Source organism: Oryx dammah, unplaced genomic scaffold, assembly GCF_014754425.2.
Source record: "Oryx dammah isolate SB20612 unplaced genomic scaffold, SCBI_Odam_1.1 HiC_scaffold_28, whole genome shotgun sequence".
NCBI lineage: Eukaryota > Metazoa > Chordata > Mammalia > Artiodactyla > Bovidae > Oryx > Oryx dammah.
In genome coordinates, this window is record NW_024070212.1 from 87,150,846 (window position 1) to 87,171,074 (window position 20,229).

Below are 20,229 nucleotides of genomic sequence, written 5' to 3' on the forward strand. Positions count from 1 at the left end.
GTCAATAAAGCAGAAATAGATGTTTTTCTGGAAGTCTCTTGCTTTTTCAATGATCCAGCGGATGTTGGCAATTTGATCTCTGGTTCCTCTGCCTTTTCTAAAACCAGCTTGAACATCTGGAAGTTCACGGTTCACATATTGCTGAAGCCTGGCTTGGAGAATTTTGAGCATTAGTTTGCTAGCATGTGAGATGAGTGCAATTGTGCGGTAGTTTGAGCATTCTTTGGCATTGCCTTTCTTTGGGATTGGAATGAAAACTGACCTTTTCCAGTCCTGTGACCACTGCTGAGTTTTCCAAATGTGCTGGCATATTGAGTGCAGCACTTTCACAACATCATGTTTCAGGATTTGAAATAGCTCAACTGGAATTCCATCACCTCCACTAGCTTGTTCTTAGTGATGCTTTCTAAGGCCCTTGGGTATTTTTAAAACCTCACTTAACCACTTTCAAATCACAAGTGGTTTAATAGTTTTAAAAAAAGAAGATAAGCAAAATAATATCCAGAGATATCACAGAAGCAATGAACCAAGAATTAGAAATCCTTATTTCATCGTTCACTTTGCTTCTAAGCGGTGGTGTCACCTTGGATACGTCATTTATCATTCAGTACCCTGTTTTCATCATTTGTAGAATGGCTACAGCCATAAAATACAGCTCAAAGCATTGCCAGGGAGCTTAAATGGGATGAAATTCATGTAAGCACTCAGTATGCTGCCTGCCACAGAGTTAGAACTCAGTGATTGCTTGTTTTTTCATTTTTATTTGGATACGCTGTTTCATTACATGAGACTTCACACACCTGTCTCAGCAGTTAATACTAACAGCTGCCTCTAGATTTCCCCTTTGACTACCTTCCTATGATGGTTAATTGCCTGCATCAATTTGACTGGGCCAGGGTGTCCAGATATTTGAGCAAATGTTATTCTGGGTGTTTCTGTGAGCTATTTTTGGATGAGATCAACATTTAAATCAGTAGCTTGAGGAAAGCAGATTGCTCTCCCTAAACTGGGTGGGCCTCATTCAATTTGAAATCCTGAATAGACAAAAAGACTGACCCTTCCCTGAGTGAGAGAGGGTTCTTCCTGCCTAACATTCCTTGACATAAATCACAGCAAAATCCTCTATGACCCATCTCCTAAAGTCATGGAAATAAAAGCAAAAGTAAACAAATGGGACCTAATTAAACTTAAAAGCTTTTTCACAGCGAAGAAAACTATAAACTAGGTGAAAAGACAACCCTCAGAATGGGAGAAAATAATAGTAGATGAAACAACTGACAAAGAATTAATCTCCAAAATATACAAGCAGCTCATGAAGCTCAATACCAGAGAAAGAAACAACCCAGTCAAAAAGTGGGCAGAAGACCTAAATAGGCATTTTCCCAAAGAAGACATAGAGATGGCTAATAAGCACATGAAAAGATGCTTAACATTGCTCATTATTAAATAAATGCAGATCAAAACTGCAATGAGGTATTACCTTGCAAGGATCAGAATGGGCATCATCAAAAAATCTACAAACAATAAATCCTGGAGGGGGTGTGGAGAAAAAGGATCTTCCTGTACTGTTGTTGGAAATGCAAATTGATACAGCTACTATGGAAAACAGTATGGATTCCCAACACATTATTGTAAAGAAATTATCCTCCAATTAAAATTAAATAAACTTTTTTAAAAAGGGAGGATTCTTCCTGCCTAATTGCCTTGAACTGGAAAATTGGCTTTTTTCTTGCCTTTGGACTCAAACTAAAACATCAGCTATTTCTGGGTCTCAAACCTCCAACCTTCAGATTGGGACTACACCATAAGCTCCCCTTATTCTTAGGCCTTTGAACTCAAACTGGAACTAAACCATCAACTCCCCTAAGCCCATAGCTTGCCAAATATGGATCTTGGGACTTGTCAGGCTCTATCGTTGTGTGAGCCAATATTTTATAAGAACTCTCTTTACTTATATAAGTAAAGTATGTATTGGAGAACCCTAACTAATATACTTCCTAGTGCCTTTGTTATGGCTAGTGATGATTTTTCCTTTATTTAAAGTGATTAGATGAGTGGCTACAGTCAGCGGAGCACACTGGGTTAAGACAGTATGACTACCCCCAAAAGTAAGCAATACAGTTGACATCATGATCCAGCCCATTTATAGCCAGCTAAAATAAGTTGCAGTTCTTAACCATACTTTCTGTGATGCTTGCTGAGGCTTTCCTTCCTACTGTATTCTGTTTCATTTTATTAAATGCTAGTCATGGCTCACTAAATTTCTCTTACAATCTGCTAGTGGGCTGTAGCCTGTAGTTTGAAAAACCCTAGGTAAACCATCTGTGAGGCATTATAGAATGTTTATTAATATCACAGGTTCTCACACTGAACTTGGACTCCACCCATAATAACAAGGCAAACTTGACCTTGCACAAGATATTTAACATTGCTGAGCTTCAGTTCTTCATTTGTAAATTGAGTGTTATAGTATGCTCTTCCCAGGTCTTTCCTGAGGATAAAATGAGATAGTGCATTTAAATGCCTAATTCAGTGTCTGCCATGTGATGAAATACTCAGTAACTGTTAGCCATTTTACCACTGCTACTAGAGTTTAAGCCCTTGGAATATAGTACCAGAATGAATGACAGAGTATGAAGAAATGGGGAGGAGGTGATGGGAGGTAAATACATGGACAAGATATAAACTCTATATCAGACCTTAATTCAATACTAATTGAATCATGTTGAGCCAGTTACTTGGGCTCTTTAGACCTAAGCTTTCTCTATAGAATTGGGGAGAAAAATATTAATAAATTCCTTATAAGCAATTATGAAGATCATTTTCAATACCAGATGTGAATGACTGTATTTTACCAACCTTAGGAGTTAATATATTTATTAGAATCAAATATTTTAAATATATTTTGTTAGAACCAAATATTTTAGTTATTTCTAAGTACTGTGAAAACAAAAATAGTTAATTCACTATGGGTTGTCCCTATAATAAATCATCCCTGACTATAATCACATGATTATAACAGAGAAACCCTGTTACCTGCTATATGAGATAATAGGATCCATGTTGGTGTCTAGATAGTGCTAACCATATGTTGTGTGCTTAATATATGTTTGTTGAATGAAAAGCTATTGAATAAATAAAGAGAAGGAAAGAGGACAAAGGAAAACAATGTAAAACTATAATTGACATCAACTTTAGTGAGATTTTTCTCATGTCCCTATGGCTTTTTCTACCCAGTGTGTTAGGTAGTAGACCAGTTGGCCCAAGGACCCTAGTTGGAAAGTGATGATCAGTGATGGGCTGAATGTATTGCATTTTCACTGAAAGGGTCATTTCCAGGGTCACTGTTATCTGGCATCTATCAAAGGGAGGCATGATGGAACACAGGCACTGATTGGGCTTGTTAAGACTTTGAAAGATAGTGAAAAGAATTCAAACTGACCTTGATCAATGGGAGGAGCAGTCCCTCCAAAATGGGATGAAGCTCTAGGGACAGAAATGAATGACCTTGATTTTTAAAAATGGCCAGGTAAGGGACGGAGGCATGAATGCTAAGATTCCAAGTCTTACAGCAGAAGTGTTGGCCACTGCAGGCTGGGCATAATGATGTTTCTTCCATTTGAATAATGTTTCAAAGCTGACCAATTGCAGAGACCTATGAGATAGGTTGCCTTATTGTCCCCGCATTACAGATGAGAGGATAGTTAAGATTGTAGAATTAACAACTGGACAGCTGGGAGTAATGAATATGGTAATAGTAACACCAACATTGTTGTTGTTCAGTCACTCAGTCATGCCTGACTCTTTGCAACCCCATGGACTGCAGCACGCCAGGCTTCCCTGACCTTCACTATCTCCCTGAGTTTGCCCAAACTCATGTCCATTGAGTCAATGATGTCATCCAACTATCTCATCCTCTGTCATCCCCTTCTCCTCCTGCCCTCAATCTTTCCCAGCAGCAGGGTCTTTTCCAATGAGTTGGCTCTTTGCATCAAGTGGCCAAAGTATTGGAGCTTCAGTATCAGTCCTTCCAATGAACATTCACGGTTGATTTCCTTTAGGATCGACTGGTTTGATCTCCTTGCTGTCGAAAAGACTCTCAAGAGTCTTCTCCAGCACCGCAGTTCACAAGCATTGATTCTTTGGTGCTCAGCCTTTTTTATTGTCCAGCTCTCACATCCATACATGACTATTGGAAAAACCACAGCTTTGACTAGATGGACCTTTGTTGGCAACGTGATGTCTCTGCTTTATAATATGCTGTCTAGGTTTGTCATAGCCTTTCTGCCAAGGAGCAAGAGTCTTTTAATTTCATGGCTGCAGTCAACATCTTCAGTGATTTTGTAGTGCAAGAAAATAAAGTCTGTCACTATTTTCATTGTTTCCCATCCTATTTGCCACGAAGTGATGGAACTGGATGCTGTGATCAAAGTTTTTTGAATGTTGAGTTTTAAGCCAGCTTTTTCACTCTCCTCTTTCACCTTCATCCAGAGGCTCTGTAGTTCCTCTTCATTTTCTGCCATTAGGGTGGTGTCATCTGCACATCTGAGGTCATTGATATTTCTCCCCACAATCTTGATTCTAGTTTGTGCTTCATCCAGCCTGGCATTTCTCATGATGTACTCTGCATATAAGTTAATAAACAAGGGGACAATATACAGAGCCTTGATGTACTCTTTTCCCAATTTGGAACTAATCTGTTGTTCCATTTCTGTTTCTAACTGTTGCTTCTTGACCTGCATACAGATTTCTCAGGAGGCAGGTAAGGTGGTCTGGTATTCCCATCTCTAAGAATTTTCCACAGTTTGTTGTAATACACACAGCCAAAGGCTTCAGCATAGTCAGTGAAGCAGAATTAGATGTTTTCCTGGAATTCTCTTGCTTTTCCTATGATTCAACAGATATTGGCAATTTGATCTCTGGTTCTTCTGCCTTTTCTAAATCCAACTTGTACATCTGGAAGTTCTCAGTTCATGTAGTGTTGATACCTAGCTTGAAGGATTTTGAACATTACCTTGCTAGCATGTGACATGAACACAATTGTGTGGTAGTTTGAACATTCTTTGACATTGCCTTTCTTTGGGATTGGAATGAAAACTGACCTTTTCCAGTCTTGTGGGCAATGCTGAGTTTTCCAAATTTGCTGGCATATTGACTGCAGCACTTTACAGCATCTTTCAGGATTTGAAATAACTGGCTGGAATTCCATTACCTCCACTAGCTTTGTTAGTAGTATTGCTTACTAAGACCCACTTGATTTCACACTCCAGGATGTCTGGCTCTAGATGAGTGATCACACCATTGTGGTTATCCAGGTCATTAAGATCTTTTTTGTAGAGTTCTTCTGTGTATTCTTGCCACCTCTTCTTAATATCTTCTGCTTCTTTTAAGTTCATGCCATTTCTGTCTTTTATTGTGTCCATCTTTGCGTGAAATACTCCTTTGATATCTCCAATTTTCTTGAAGAGATCTCCAGTCTGTCCCATTCTATGGTTTCCCTCTATTTCTTTGCATTGTTCACTTAAGAAAGCTTTCTTATCTCTCCTTTCTATTCTTTGGAACTGTGCATTCAGGTAGGTGTATCTTTCCCTTTCTCCTTTGCCTTTCACTTCTCTTCTTTACTCAGCTATTTGTAAGGCCTCCTCAGACAACCATTTTGCCTTATTGCATTTCTTTTTCTTGGGAATGGTTTTGGTCTCCGCCTCCTGTACAATGTTATGAACCTCCGTCCATCATTCTTCAGGCACTTTTGTCTATCAGATCTAATCCCTTAAATCTATTTGTCACTTCCACTGTGTAATCATAAGGGATTTGTTTTAGGTCATTCTTGAATGGCCTAGTGATTTTCCCTACTTTCTTCAATTAAAGTCTGAATTTTGCAATAAGGAGCTCATGATCTGAGCCACAGTCAACTCCTGGTCTTGTTTTGCTGACTGTAAAGAGCGTCTACATCTTCAGCTGCAAAGAATATAATCAGTCTGATCTTGGTATTGACCATCTAGTGATGTCCATGTAAACAGTCTTCTCTTATGTTGCTGGAAGAGGATGTTTGCTATGATCAATGCATTCTCTTGGCAAACTCTGCTAGCCTTTGCCCTGCTTCATTTTGTACTCCACGCCCAAACTTGCCTGTTTCTCCAGATATCTCTTGACTTCCTAATTTTGCATTTCAGTCCCCTATGATGAAAAGGACTTCTTCTTCTTTTTTTTTTTTTTTTTGGTGTTATTTCTATAAAGTCTTTTTAGTCTTCACAGAACAGTTTAACTTCATCTTTTTCAGCTTTAGTGGTTGGGGCATAGACTTGAATCACTGTGATATTGAATGGTTTGCCTTGAAAATAAACCAGGTTCATTCTATCATTTTTTGAGATTGCACTCAAGCACTGCATTTCAAACTCTTTTGATCATGAGGGCTACTCCTTTTCTTCTAAGGGATTCTTGCCCATGGTAGTAGATATAATGGTCATCTGAATTAAATTCACCCATTTCCATCATAGTTTTACTGCACCAACGTAGTGCAGCAATAAGTACTATTTTTTAACTCTTATTACTATATGTCAGGCCCTGGGCCACCTGATCACATCTCTTTCTCTCTCTTAGTCACTAAGTTGTGTCTAACTCTTGTGACCCCATGGACTGTAGCCTGCCAGTCTCCTCTGTCCATGGGATTCTCCAGGCAAGAATACTAGAGTGGATTGCCATGTCCTTCTCCAGGGGATCTTCCTGACCCAGGAATCGAACCCAGGTCTCCTGCATTGCAGGCAGATTCTTTACCGATTGAGCTTTGAGGGAAGCCCTGATCACATAGACTGTTTCATTTCATATTCATAACAGTCCTATGAAGTGTCTTCTGTCATTGTCTTATTTAGGGGAACATAAACCAGGCAGGAAGAGGGAGACATATGCCTGAGGGCATTTGCCCAAGGGTCCCATGGTCAGTCAGTGGTAGAGATGAGATGTGAACACAAGGAATCTAAATTAGAACCCTTTTCAGTAATTGATGCTTAATGAGTGCTCATTATCATTAGCATTACTCTAAATATTTTCTGTGGATAACTTTTCTTATTCCTCACAATTAATATGGGTTAAATGCCATTAATACCTCCAGCTTAAGGGATGAAGAAATTAAGACTTAAATGATTAAATAATCTGCCAATAATCACACAGTAACGTGACAGAACTTATATTTTCAAACACTAAGCTATACTAACATTCTGCATTCAAGGGAAAACAAATCTCTTTAAACACTTGCCATACAAAATGTACTGATGCTTGGAATTATTCTCAAACAAGCCTTTATTATCACTCCTATTTGGGTCTTAAAAAAAACTGAGGTTCAGAGAAGTTAAGTTCCCTGATCGGGGTCATGCAATACTAAATGGTAGAACCAAGCTCTCCACCCAGATGTGTCTGACTCCCAAGTTTAGATTCCTCACTACCATCTGCCAGCATATTTCTTCATTCCACAGACCTTTATCAAATGATTCTGCTACTTACTCACCCCACCTAAAACTGTAATCTATAATAATAACCACTGTTTACACAGTATTTTCTTTATCATGATGCTTTTTAGAAATATCTTCATTAATCCTCATAATGGTTTTTAAAAGTAGTTTATTATACTTACATTAGCTGTGGGAAAACTGAAACTCAGAGATACAAAGTAGTAGCTTTTAAATGGCAGAACTAAAAGCAAAGATATCTTTGTAAAAAGAACCCTTTTCACTACCACATTGCCTGATGGCTTTCATGGGGCCATAAAGTACTGTTGGCTTCCTTCACAAATGGAGCATCAATAGAAGTCACTCTCTGTAAGATCTTTGCAGACCTTCTCAATATTCCAAACTACAGAATCAAGAGACTTCCCTGGTGGCTCAGCAGTGAAGAATCCACCTGTAATGCAGGGGACTCAGAGACATAGGTTCAATCCCTGGGTCAGGAAGATTCCCTGGAGGAGGAAATGGCAACTCACTCCAGTAATCTTGCCCGAAAAAATCCCATAAACAGAGGATCTTCGTGGACTATTGTCCATGGTGCCACAGAAGAGTTGGACACACCTGAGTGTCTAACACTCAGCAATAGAATCCTAAACCTTTAGAGCTTTGAGGGCTATTAGTTTACTTTCTATTCCATGCATAGCTTCCCTCACATCATCCCAGATGGAGGTATCTTATCTGACTTACTTAGATTCCTTAACTTATAAGAAAATCTGTTTCATGTGGCATTTGAGAGACAAAGGTCACTGAAGCTAAGCTAAATGTGTCAAGGAAGCCCAAATGCCTCAAGAGGTAAAGAATCTGCCTGCAATGCAGGAGATACAGGAGACAAGGGTTCGATTCCTGGGCTGGGAGGATACTTTGGAGAAGGAAATGGCAACCCCCTCCAGTATTCTTGCCTGAAAAATTCCGTGGACAGAGGAGCCTGGCAGCTACAGTCCATAGGGTCACAAAGAGTCGGACACACCTGAGCATGCATGTGTAAGACCTACCTACACTGGCCATCAAGGGAAAGTCTAATCCATTGTCTAGCAGAAAAGACACATAGATAATTACAATTAGTATGGTGTATGAATTTATATATACATACATGTATATTCTGGGTTATTTTCCCGGCTCGAGAATCCCTGCCATATTTCCAAATGCCTAGAGGTACCTCTCCTAGGAAGTTGGCCCTCCCAGGCACACTCATCATGTTCTTCTCACCCTATTATGTGTGTGTGTGTGGTTGAAATATAATGTAGAAGGAGTGTTTACACTTCACAATTCACACCCAGGTCATCTGCAAATTACCCAAACTCTATTTCAAAATATGTCTCGAATCGATTATGTTCTTTCATCTCCGTTCTGATTCCTTACCTGGATATCAACAGGAGTCTTCTAACTGTGCTCCCTGAGTCTGCTCTCACCCCCTCTAATCTGTGCTCTCCAGACAGTGGAGTGACCTACTGACACAGAGATTAGACCATGGCACTGCTGGGTAACATTTTAGTGATTTCCTTTTCACTACAGACAAAGTCTATACTTTTTACTACAACCAGCAAGACCATCTGCAGCTACTTCCAACCTCAGCTCCCTCCATCCCCCACCTTATCTGCAGGCTTCAGCCACACATTCTTATTTCAGTTCTCAAACACTCCAGGTTGTCCATTCTGCCCAGGGCACCTTCCCTCTGGTCTTGGGAATCTCCTTCTGAGTATCTTTTTGGACCTTATCCTATTTACTCAAGAGATTTTCCCAGATAATCCTAAACTGATTGTCTTCTCCCTCTCTTTCCGCAGTTAGTCTCTATTTCTACAACCTGTTCATTTTTCTAAGTAGCTCATATCACAATTTGCAATTGGCTCAGCTGGTAAAGAATCTACCTGCAATGAGGAAGACCTGGGTTTGATCCCTGGGTTGGGAAGATTCCCTGGAGAAGGGAAAGGCTACCCACTCGAGTACTCTGGCGTGGAGAATTCCGTAGACTATATAGTCCATGGGGTCTCCAAAAGTCAGACACGACTGAGGGACTTTCATTTCACTTCACTTCATGTATCTATTCATTAGCTCACTCAACAGAAGCTATTAAGTCCAAACACTGTTCTAGGAAATGAATATATAATAGCAAACAAAACATATGAGGTCTCTGCTCTCATGGAACATGCATACTAGGAGGAAGAGGTTGACAATAAATAAGCATGTGAACATGCTAATTACTGAATATGTGATAGCCTGAGAATTAAAATAGGGTGCTATACCAAAGAAGGACTTGCTACATGGTCATAAAAGGCCTTTTGGAAAGGGGGGTATTTAAGTTGAGATTTGAATGGTTAGAATACAGCTATGCAAACATCAGAGGGAAGGGTAGCCCAGACAGAGAGAACTGCTAATACCAAGGCTGTAGGCTAAAATAAGCTTGCTATGTTAGAGTGTTTGCAGAACAACAATGACAACAACAAGAATAGAAAGAAATGAAAGAAAAAGTAAAAGGAAAGAGGAGAAAACTAAAGAAAGGCAAAATAAAAGCCATCATACTCTAGCAGTGGCCAGAAAAGAGATCACAGTGGTTCGGATCAGTTAGATGGTAATGGAGATGTGGTCAGATGCCATGTATGCTTTAGAAATAAAAGATGACAGATCTCACTGATGAGGGGCAGAAAGTAAAGGAGGAACCAAGAATGACATCTGGATTTTAAGGTGTTTATTTAGTTTCTTCCACTAGATTGTAAGCTTTGCAAGAACAGGAACCATATCGATTTTGTTTACCTGCCGCATAATAGAAACATATTTGATGAATGCATATCTGTATGAACAAAACTATGAAAGAATGGGCAGAGGGATGTCAGGGCAGGTTTCACAGAGGTGGGGATACCCAGACAAGGTTCCAAATAATAAGCTGAAATCTGTCAGGTTGGCAAGACGGGGAAGCATTTTGGAGGCTGACAGACAGCACCCACAAAAGGAGGCAGGAAGCATACATGAACAGAACAGTGTCCCTGGAGTACTAGGTAAATTATCAGCTTGGTAACGGGGCCAGACTCCAGAGAGACCAGATGGTGAATGCACTATTCTCTTTGTCATATTTTTATATAAAGACAAATAATAGGAGCTCCAAAGAAGGGGTGAAGGAGAAAAAAATATCTAAATCCAGAAATTCCAGCCCAAAGCCATACTGACCCCTGTAGAATGTAGAAAGCTGTCAGCAGCAGCCCTTGAGGAAAGTCTAGGGTCCCACTGAAGTCTAACATCACCTCCCCAATATCCAAGACGTCCCTTGATATTTGATGCATGGTTTCATGCTGTCTTTAGGGGAGATGCATTTTATCTAAAGGACACATTAGAAGAAAACAGCCTTGCGCATCCTCTGGGATGAACCCATAGAGGATCTGAGGCAAACCCAAGGACAGATGAGTCCCCAAAGCAAAGCAGCCCATGTGTTCATTTAAATCATTCCATTCCAAGCTCAGCTCTTTGAGGGAGGGCATGTATTCCACACAGTGTGTCTCTTAGAAACAAGCACTTAATAGAGTATAAATATTATTAAAGTCATATAGATCAGAGAGAAAAAAAGACATTGAAAAAGAGGAGAGCAAGAGAAAGAGTGAGAGAGAGGGTGAGAAAGAGACAAAGAGAAAATTAGACAAACATCAAACATGGAGTGAGAGTATGCGTGATTCTGTTTGTCAAAGGGAAAGAAGGTAGATGTTTTTGTTCTTTGTAGGTTAATATGTAAATGACATTCTGATTTATTAGCGGGCTCCAGCAGATGAGGTGATGATTAGCACATTTCCATATTTATAGAAAAGCAACACTAACTTTCCGGATTTATAGAAAATCAGCTCTTCACAAATAGCAAATTGTGCTATTATCGACATATGGCTTTCTATAAACAGAGCTGAGGTAATTATCCCTGGGACAATTCTTTGGTGGGCTCCTTTTGAATATTAACCACATTGGAAGCCCATTTCTGCCTCACAGATTTTAAAGCGGAGGGGGCTTGAGATACCCCAGGCAATTAATTAGTAATCCAGTACCAAAGACAGAGCCCAGATGAAAGGCTGTACCAGAACACATGGTGAAAAGACGCAGGTCCAGGGGTCTGAGGCCAGTTTCCTGCAGCCCTGGGCCAAATATAGGGAAGTAATTAACTTCCCTAAGGAGCCTCAGCACTTCTGGGGCTAAAACTAGAATAACACCAACCTCCAAATGTTGTCAAGAATATTAAATAAGAATATATACAACAGCCCCGGAACTTAGTAAGTTCTCAATAAATGTTAGCTCTTTGTTCTTCCTCATGGTTTTGAGTGACTCTTAACAAGATCCACTTGAAGTAAGTTTTTCAAACTCTTTTTTTATACTGATCTATCCTGAACTATTTCATTTGTCATGACTCTGCACATATATATGTCTTTAACCAAAAGAAGTTTCTTGAAGCAATAACTTATCCTCGCTGCCTACAAACCATTATGATATTTTCTCTTCTGTTCTGTGTTGTTCAAAATGTTTGTGATCCACACATTGATTTCAGGATCTACTATTTGTTTTCAACCTACAGTTTAAGTATTATGCCGTAGGAAGGTAGGGACTGTATTTAGATTTGCTTGCCTTTGTATCCCTAGCACAAACCTGTAGAAGATACTGAATAGATATTTGAATTATAAAAGAATGGATACAGAGATAGATGGACAAGTTTATGAATGGCCCTAGTTAGGAATCTAAGTGAACGCCCTCTTCAAACTCAATGTCTTGTTTTGCTCACTCACTGTGTACTAAACCCTGTGTTGAGCAATAAAGAGGTGGAAAAGTGTCAGACACGATGCTTGCTTTCAAGGATCTTGCTGTCTAGATGACAAGAGAAATAATTAACATTTGGAAAACTGCTCTAAAGACTAAACTGTGGCATTTATATGAATGTGTTGAAGGAAGGAAGGAATTGACCAGCCTGAACTGGTGCAGTCAGAGAAACTTCTTGAAACTCGGAGGTTGAACTTGGGCTTGAAAAATGGATACACCTCTCACCCTTCTACTCATTCACTGGTCCTCAAACTATACTAAGCATCAGAATGACCTGGAGGGTGATTGTCGAAACACACTGCTGGACCTACTCCCAGGGTTTCCCATTTAGCAGGTTTGGGATGAGAACCTGAGAATTTGCATTCTAACACATCCCCAGGTGATGCTAAGGCTGTTGGTGGGAGTCCGCATGGTTTAGAACCACTATTCTAGCAGTTTGGAGTGAGACCATGGAGATTGTTGATGTCTTGCTAAGGATTTTAGGTTTTAGTATTAGCCTTGTAGGATCTTGGGCAAGGAGGTGACATCCTAAGATCTGTGAGGCAGAAATATCCTTCTGGTAGCAGTGTTGAGAATGGATTGGAAGGAGTGAGTCTTCCTTTGAAGACCATTTAGGAGTTGCTGCAGTAGTAAGTGAAAGATATAAACCCAGCCTCCCATTGCAGGAGGGGATGTAGAAGAAAGGATGGAGGAGAGCTGCTCAGGAAAGAGAGCTGAAGGGTCTTAGAGATCTACAGGGATGGAAGGGAAGGAGGGTCTGGGATGACTCTAGGTTTTTGCCATCACTGACTGCTTGGATGGTCGTTCTACCCACCAATAATCTACATTTAAAGTATTTAAACATTTTAAACAGCAAAACCCCAGAGACCCTTTATTATTAAAGAGATAACTATGGTGCCATAGAAAATGCATGATTTTGGACAGCTAGACAAGTCTGCCTTCAAACTCTATTTGTGGTGCTTCCTAGCAAGCCACTTCACCCTGTTGAACCTCAAGTTTCTATAAATAATAATACCAATGCTACCTTAGAGAGCTGTCATGGAGACTAAGTGAGATCACACGTGGCTGAGAGTCAGTGACTAGAAAACTGCTCACCACGTCTGGTATATGCGTTGAACACCATGTGCGTCGTGCACCCATTCTACTTACCAGCTGTTTCCATTTTTTCTCTGTTAAGCACGAGGATATACTCATAGACACCACCCATCGATCCAGACGTTATGTAATGGGTGCCATAGTCATTGATGAACTTGGCGTACATGCCATAGTGGTATCGCTCTGGAAGCTCCATTAGTGACTGCTGCATACCTTCATCCAGCATGATGTTTTCCCTCCTCATCTTAAAATGAGCAGTCTGCACCTTTGTGAAAATTCTCATAAAGGTGTATTTCTGCCAACAACAACGACCACCATTAAATGAAGGAAAAGAATACAGAGAGCATATATTTTACCACATGAGATCACGTAAAAGGTCAGCATTTAGTACCTGCAGATACATATACACCTACGTATAACTGTGGGAATTATATGTAAAGGTATAGATATACTTACATATATAAGTATATAAATATATTTAAGGGGGGATTACTACGTTTTGCAAGCATATATTAGGCACCAGTGTGTACCTGGCTTCTCCTGTGCCTTCCTCTCTTTCCTACTATGCCGCCCAGGTCAGGTTCTCATCAGCCCTCCCTGGGTTCATTATCACAGTGTGCTTCACTGTGTTCCTTGCCTCTACCCTGCCCTCAGCCCACTCTTGCCTCCACATCTTTCTCTAATTAAAGCAGTATGCAACTTCCAACATAAGTATTAGGCATCCATTAAAAATTATGCTTGGGAATATTTTGATGACATTGTGAAATGCCAATATCATTTAATTTATTGAACAAATTCCTATCAGTGCCTGTCATCACATGCTTTCTGCTAGGTGCAGGGAACATGATCTTGAATGAGACAGTCCCTGCCCTCATAGAGCTTATATTTTAGTGGTAATCTTATACCATTCAGTAATCAAGAAATGCAGGATCCTGATATAATAATGAAAAAAAAAAAAAAAAAGACAGGACCAGGGTGAGGTTGGATTGGTTTAAGAGGAAGTGGGTTATGCATGTGCTTTCCTTGCAGGGAATGTAACCCTTGTTCCAAAGTGATAGTGAAAGTTGAAGGAAACAACCTGGTTTTTGAAAAGTCCACATTACCCTGAGAGTTGTTATCTCAGAACAACATTTCCCTTCAGATCAGTAGCTTATTTGTGGCAAAGCTCTAAAATGTAATTTATATTTGTTAACAAAGTTAACTTTTATAACTGTTTTTTCATCATGTAAAATCATGTTTTGAGTCCTCTGTAAATCCCAAGTTCTGGTACAATGTTTTGAGGCTTTGGGGTAAATTTCTGATCAATTCGAGGAATATTGCTCTGGCTCCTGATTGCCTCCCCACCCTTATCACTCCCTGTTTTCCCTTCCCACCCGGGCTTCAGACAGTGGAAGTCCTTTCAGTCCACATCCGTGTGAGGCAGTTTCTCATCTCCAGGCTTTTGCCCATGCTCTTTCCCAGGCTGAGAATAGCCTTCTCTTAGCTTCTGCCTCACTTCATCCAGACAGCTGGTACTAGTCTTTAGATATCTTTTAAGTCAGACTCCCTGACTTCCTCAAGGAAACATTGCCTGATAATAGACAGGATAATAGGCAATTAGTAGTAAATGGTTGATGAAGAAAGATTCATTGAGCAGGCCAACCATCCAATCTATGGAAAAGCCTGGAAAAGCCAGGCTTGCTGTAAAATTCTTCCAAGTCTAGTTTAGAGGGCTTAGCTGTTTCTTTTTAAGACATTACCATTCTAAGTATTTCCCTGTATGCTCCAGGTAACCATGAAAAAGGATGGGGAAATGATAAGAGTCCTAGTCTTATCATGCAATGTTATTCCCTTTGTGATGATTCTGTATGTGAAAGTGTAATAAGAAAACAAACATGATTACCACTGATCAGACATTTCCAATTATACAAGCAAATGAAGGTTCAATTACTACTGTACTTTTTAATGCAGTTAAGGTAGTATGTGTTTGGCATAGATTATGGGATACTGTGCAACATGGGCATTATGTTTTAATACCTTCTCATTATACTTGCTTAACTTTTTTAAGAAGGAAGCATCTTGTGACGTGGATACACCTGTAGTCACCATGACTGGTTTGCGTGTAGAGCTCACACCAACGGTCAATCCCTTTGACACAGAATTGTCATTTTTCACTTTAGTAAGAAGATCATTTGCGTCATTATATATCTCTGAAGAGAATTTAGTATCTGCCAGGGCCTGAAAGGAAACACATAATGTTAGCTTTGTACACATAAAGTTATATTCCAATTCATAGGTAATATTTAAATCTTTTCTCTGTAAATAACCAATGTTTCAGATTATTATAAATACTCCTTTAAAAAGGCTATTCCAAATTGATACTAAAATGCAGAAAATTCAGCAGTGCTTAGTAATTAGTGGTACTACTAAAATATTTATTTAAACATAGACACATGATTCTGATAAAATGTTATAATGTTCTGTGCATTTGTTTCTTTCCAGAGGGCTTATCCTTCCTGTGTAGAAGATAGGAAGATAGATACCCTTCCTTCCTGCTTGACTCTGTAGTGGGGAAATACGGAAAGCCATATCTAGGCATGGACAAGAGGCAAAGGCAGGCAGGTGGTGACAGTTCTAAGTAGAGGTACACTTAGGGACCACCCAAAAGTGTTTGGTTATTTCATTCCAGGATTGCATTTCTCAGCCAGCTTGACCTGAGGTCTGGTCATGTGCTCTGCTTGAGCCAAGGAAGTGAGGGTTAGGAGCCCATGGGTAGTTCGCTCTGTAATCACAAGAGCACGTGTTGAGATGGAGGCTCCATTAATTTGGGTCCTGAGTGTCTGTGATGATGAGAGTTTCCTTTCCATGTTACGATGAATGAATAGCAGAAGAGGGGCGTTACTGTTTTAAGCACTGAGACTGAAGAATCTTTTGTTGCCACAGCGTAGCCTTGTCTATCTTGCCTGACACATAGGCCCTAGGCTGTCCTCTGGTTAGGAAAACAGCATTGCCTGTCTTCCAGCTTGGCTTACTTAGACCTGATGGCAGAAGTGGAAGTGGGCTGGAGAGAGCCAGTTTCTTTTTTTTTTAATGTAACTATAGTTGATTTACAGCATTGTGTTAGTTTCAGGTATGTAACTTCAGATTCATTTCCGTTATAGTTTATTACAGGACATTGAATATGTTCTCTGTGCTATACAGTAAATCCTCATTGTTTATTTTATATGTAGTGGTTTGCATCTGTTACTCTCATACTCCTGATTTATCTCTCCCCTTCCCCTTTCCCCTTTGGTAGCCCTAAGTTTGTGTTATATGTATGCGAGTCTATTATTATTTTGTGCTTGAGATGATTTGTATTAATTTCTTAGATTCCTCATATAAGTGATCGTATGATGTTTATCTTTGCCTGGCTTATTTAGTGTGATAATGTCTAGGTCCAACCATGTTGTTGCAAATGGCATTGTCATTCTTTTTTTATGACTGAGTAATATTTTATTGTATATGTGTACCACATCTTCTTCATCCATTCCTCTGTTGATGGACATTTGCTTCCACATCTTAGCTATTGCGGACAGTGGGATGCAACTTCTTAAAACAGAATCCATAAGCCTAGCCTTATCCTCTGTCAATATTTTTCTTTTTAGAAACTTGGGGGGGGTGGTGAAGGATGTGACTAGATAATTGTTCAGGGTCCTGGCATCCTATCATCTCTTTCTATAGGTAGAATGTAGATAGAATACATATGATACAGAGAGAATTTGCATCATCTAGCCTCCCTTCTAAATGCTGTATAGCCAGGCTTAGTTCAGATAGATCTGGATTTAAATCTTGTCTCTGCTACCTATTGGGCCTGACATTTATCCCTCTAAGTCTCTGGGATTTTTTTTTTCTTTCTTTTTTTTTTTTTGTTATTTTACTTAACAATACTGTATTGGTTTTGCCATACATTGACATGAATCCCCCTCGGGTGTATATGAGTTCCCAATCCTGAACCCCGCTCCCACCTCCGTCCCCATATCATCTCTCTGGGTCATCCCAGTGCACCAGCCCCAAGCATCCTGTATCCTGTATCAAACCTAGACTGGTGATTCATTTCTTACATGATAGTATACATGTTTCAATGCCATTCTCCCACATCATCCCACCCTCTCCCTCTCCCACAGAGTCCAAAAGTCTGTTCTATACATCTGTGTCTCTTTTGCTGTCTCACATACAGGGTTATCATTACCATCTTTCTAAATTCCATATATATGTGTTAGTATACTGTATTGGTGGTTTTTTTTTTTTCTGGCTTACTTCACTCTGTATAATCGGCTCCAGTTTCATCCACCTCATTAGAACTGATTCAAATGTATTCTTTTTAATGGCTGAGTAATACTCCATTGTGTATATGTACCACAGCTTTCTTATCCATTCATCTGCTGATGGACATCTAGGTTGCTTCCATGTCCTGGCTATTATAAACAGTGCTGCGATGAACACTGGGGTACACGTGTCTCTTTCAATTCTGGTTTCCTCAGTGTGTATGCCCAGCAGTGGGATTGCTGGGTCATAAGGCAGTTCTATTTCCAGTTTTTTAAGGAATCTCCACACTGTTCTCCATAGTGGCTGTACTAGTTTGCATTCCCACAAACAGTGTAAGAGGGTTCCCTTTTCTCCACACCCTCTCCAGCATTTATTGCTTGTAGACTTTTGGATCACAGCCATTCTGACTGGCGTGAAATGGTACCTCATTGTGGTCTTGATTTGCATTTCTCTGATAAAGAGTGATGCTGAGCATCTTTTCATGTGTTTGTTAGCCATCTGTATGTCTTCTTTGGAAAAATGTCTATTTAGTTCTTTGACCCATTTTTTGATTGGGTCGTTTATTTTTCTGGAATTGAGCTGCAGGAGTTGCTTGTATATTTTTGAGATCAGTTGTTTGTCAGTTGCTTCATTTGCTATTATTTTCTCCCATTCCGAAGGCTGTCTTTTCACCTTGCTTATAGTTTCCTTTGTTGTGCAGAAGCTTTTAATTTTAATTAGATCCCATTTGTTTATTTTTGCTTTTATTTCCAGTATTCTGGTTGGTGGATCCTAGAGGATCCTGCTGTGATTTATGTCGAATAGTGTTTTGCCTATGTTCTCCTCTAGGAGTTTTATAGTTTCTGGTCTTACGTTTAGATCTTTAATCCATTTTGAGTTTATTTTTGTGTATGGTGTTAGAAAGTGTTCTAGTTTCATTCTTTTACAAGTAGTTGACCAGTTTTCCCGGCACCGCTTGTTAAAGAGATTGTCTTTAATATCTAAAATGGGTCAATGGTAATATCTGTTCCACTGTCTTGTAATGAGGATTCAGTGGGAGAATTTGTGTGAACGTAGGAGGGGACACTTGGTAAGCCTGCAGTGAGGTGTGCTGTGTAGATGGCTCACCCACAGGGTGAGGGGCAGAGAAATGAATGGTTAGGAGCAGGCCCTGGAGCTGACTGTGAGCTCCATGGCAACCAGGAGACTGCAGAATTTTAAAGATGTGGAGAATCTTAGGAAACCTTAGCAGTTTTCAAGCACTTTTTGATAGCAGAACCTTTTCTTCCAACAAAATCATGTACAGAAAGCCAAGAGATGAAGGTCATCAGTGAAGACCTGCCCTTGGGGAAGCAGGGGCGCAGGTCTCAGGACCCACAGCCACCTCCTATCTTGCCCCCACTTTACATCTTAGGAACCTGAGCCTGGGGAGGGACAGTGAGCTGCTCAAGGTCTGATATACATCTGTTCTAATAGTGTCAAAACCTGGAAATAGGGCTTCTGACTAGCAGCCCAGAAAATAGGGCCTCAGTCTATTTCACTACTTTAGGACCAGAACCGAGATCTAGCGGAGGTGGTCCCATTTACAGTACGGTCCCATTTACAGAGGCTGCCTGGCCCTGACCTTGACTCTTTAGCCCTGAGCATGTGTGGGAGCAGGTGCATTGGGAGCTTCAGCCACCAGCAAGCCCTATAGGAAGTAAAATCTTCCAAAGCAAGTCATCCTATCTTCACCAATAGACTTCCCCTCCATGCCTCCCTGCCACAGTGGCCTGTGAGCACCCCGTTCAGACTTACTTCAAAGTGATATTTCAGGAAATTGTAGGGTTTCCGGAAGTACTTATCATCATCTCCATAGTAGAGACGCTCACAGGCGGGGTCATACTGAAGCTCCCTCCATTCCCCATTGTATACAGTCTCACACTGGCCCCCGTAGTACCTGGCATCATACACATTCTGAGTTTCTTCCTGGGTCAGGATATTATACCTAAATTGAAAAGGAAAGCAGCTTCTAAGAGAGAGCACTGGAAAAGCAAAGAATAACACAAAATCTCCTCTGCACGTTGATGTAACTGGTAGGCTGAGCAGTGTTTCTCCAACTGAGTTATGTGAGGCATTAGGTTTCCTTGAAGTACCTTATGGGCCATTTTGGGTAAAGGTGGGAAACCAAGTGGGCTGGGCTTGAGCCCCCACCTTCCCTTAAACCAGATCAGCTAGACAACGTCATTCAGCACCTAGGACAGGGCTCCCACATAGGAGGCCCTCCTAAATATTTGTTGAGTAAACTGAAGAAGAATATGCATGATTATCAAAATTCTGAGCCCAGGAACTAGACAGCCAGACCTGTTTCCTGTCTCTCCCACATCTAGCTGTGTGATTGACCTTGGGCAGATCATTTAATCTCTCTGTGTTTCAGCTTAGTCGTTTGTAAAAAACAAAACAGAACAGCTAATACTACTGCCCTCACAGAGTTAAGCAGGGGTGAAAACAAGTAAAGGAATCATAATAGTACTCATATGAAATATTTAAAAAATGTTGCTGGTTTTTGTTAGTATTATTTCAGAAGAAGTTCTGCTGCTAAAAACTAACTTTGAAATAT

The 20,229-nt window shown here is 40.2% G+C and overlaps 1 protein-coding gene across 2 annotated transcripts in view; it reads right to left on the reverse strand.

Annotated features, from left to right (window-relative positions):
• The window catches only part of C8A (complement C8 alpha chain), a 78,696-nt gene that overhangs the window by 29,774 nt on the left and 28,693 nt on the right, over positions 1 to 20,229 (reverse strand). For both annotated transcript variants that reach the window (XM_040231051.1, XM_040231052.1), the window contains exons 5-7: positions 19,428 to 19,617; positions 15,384 to 15,584; positions 13,422 to 13,662 (exon numbers count right to left, since the gene is read on the reverse strand). In XM_040231051.1, the coding sequence (XP_040086985.1) occupies positions 13,422 to 13,662; positions 15,384 to 15,584; positions 19,428 to 19,617 (632 nt within the window). The remainder of the gene's footprint in view (positions 1 to 13,421; positions 13,663 to 15,383; positions 15,585 to 19,427; positions 19,618 to 20,229) is intronic.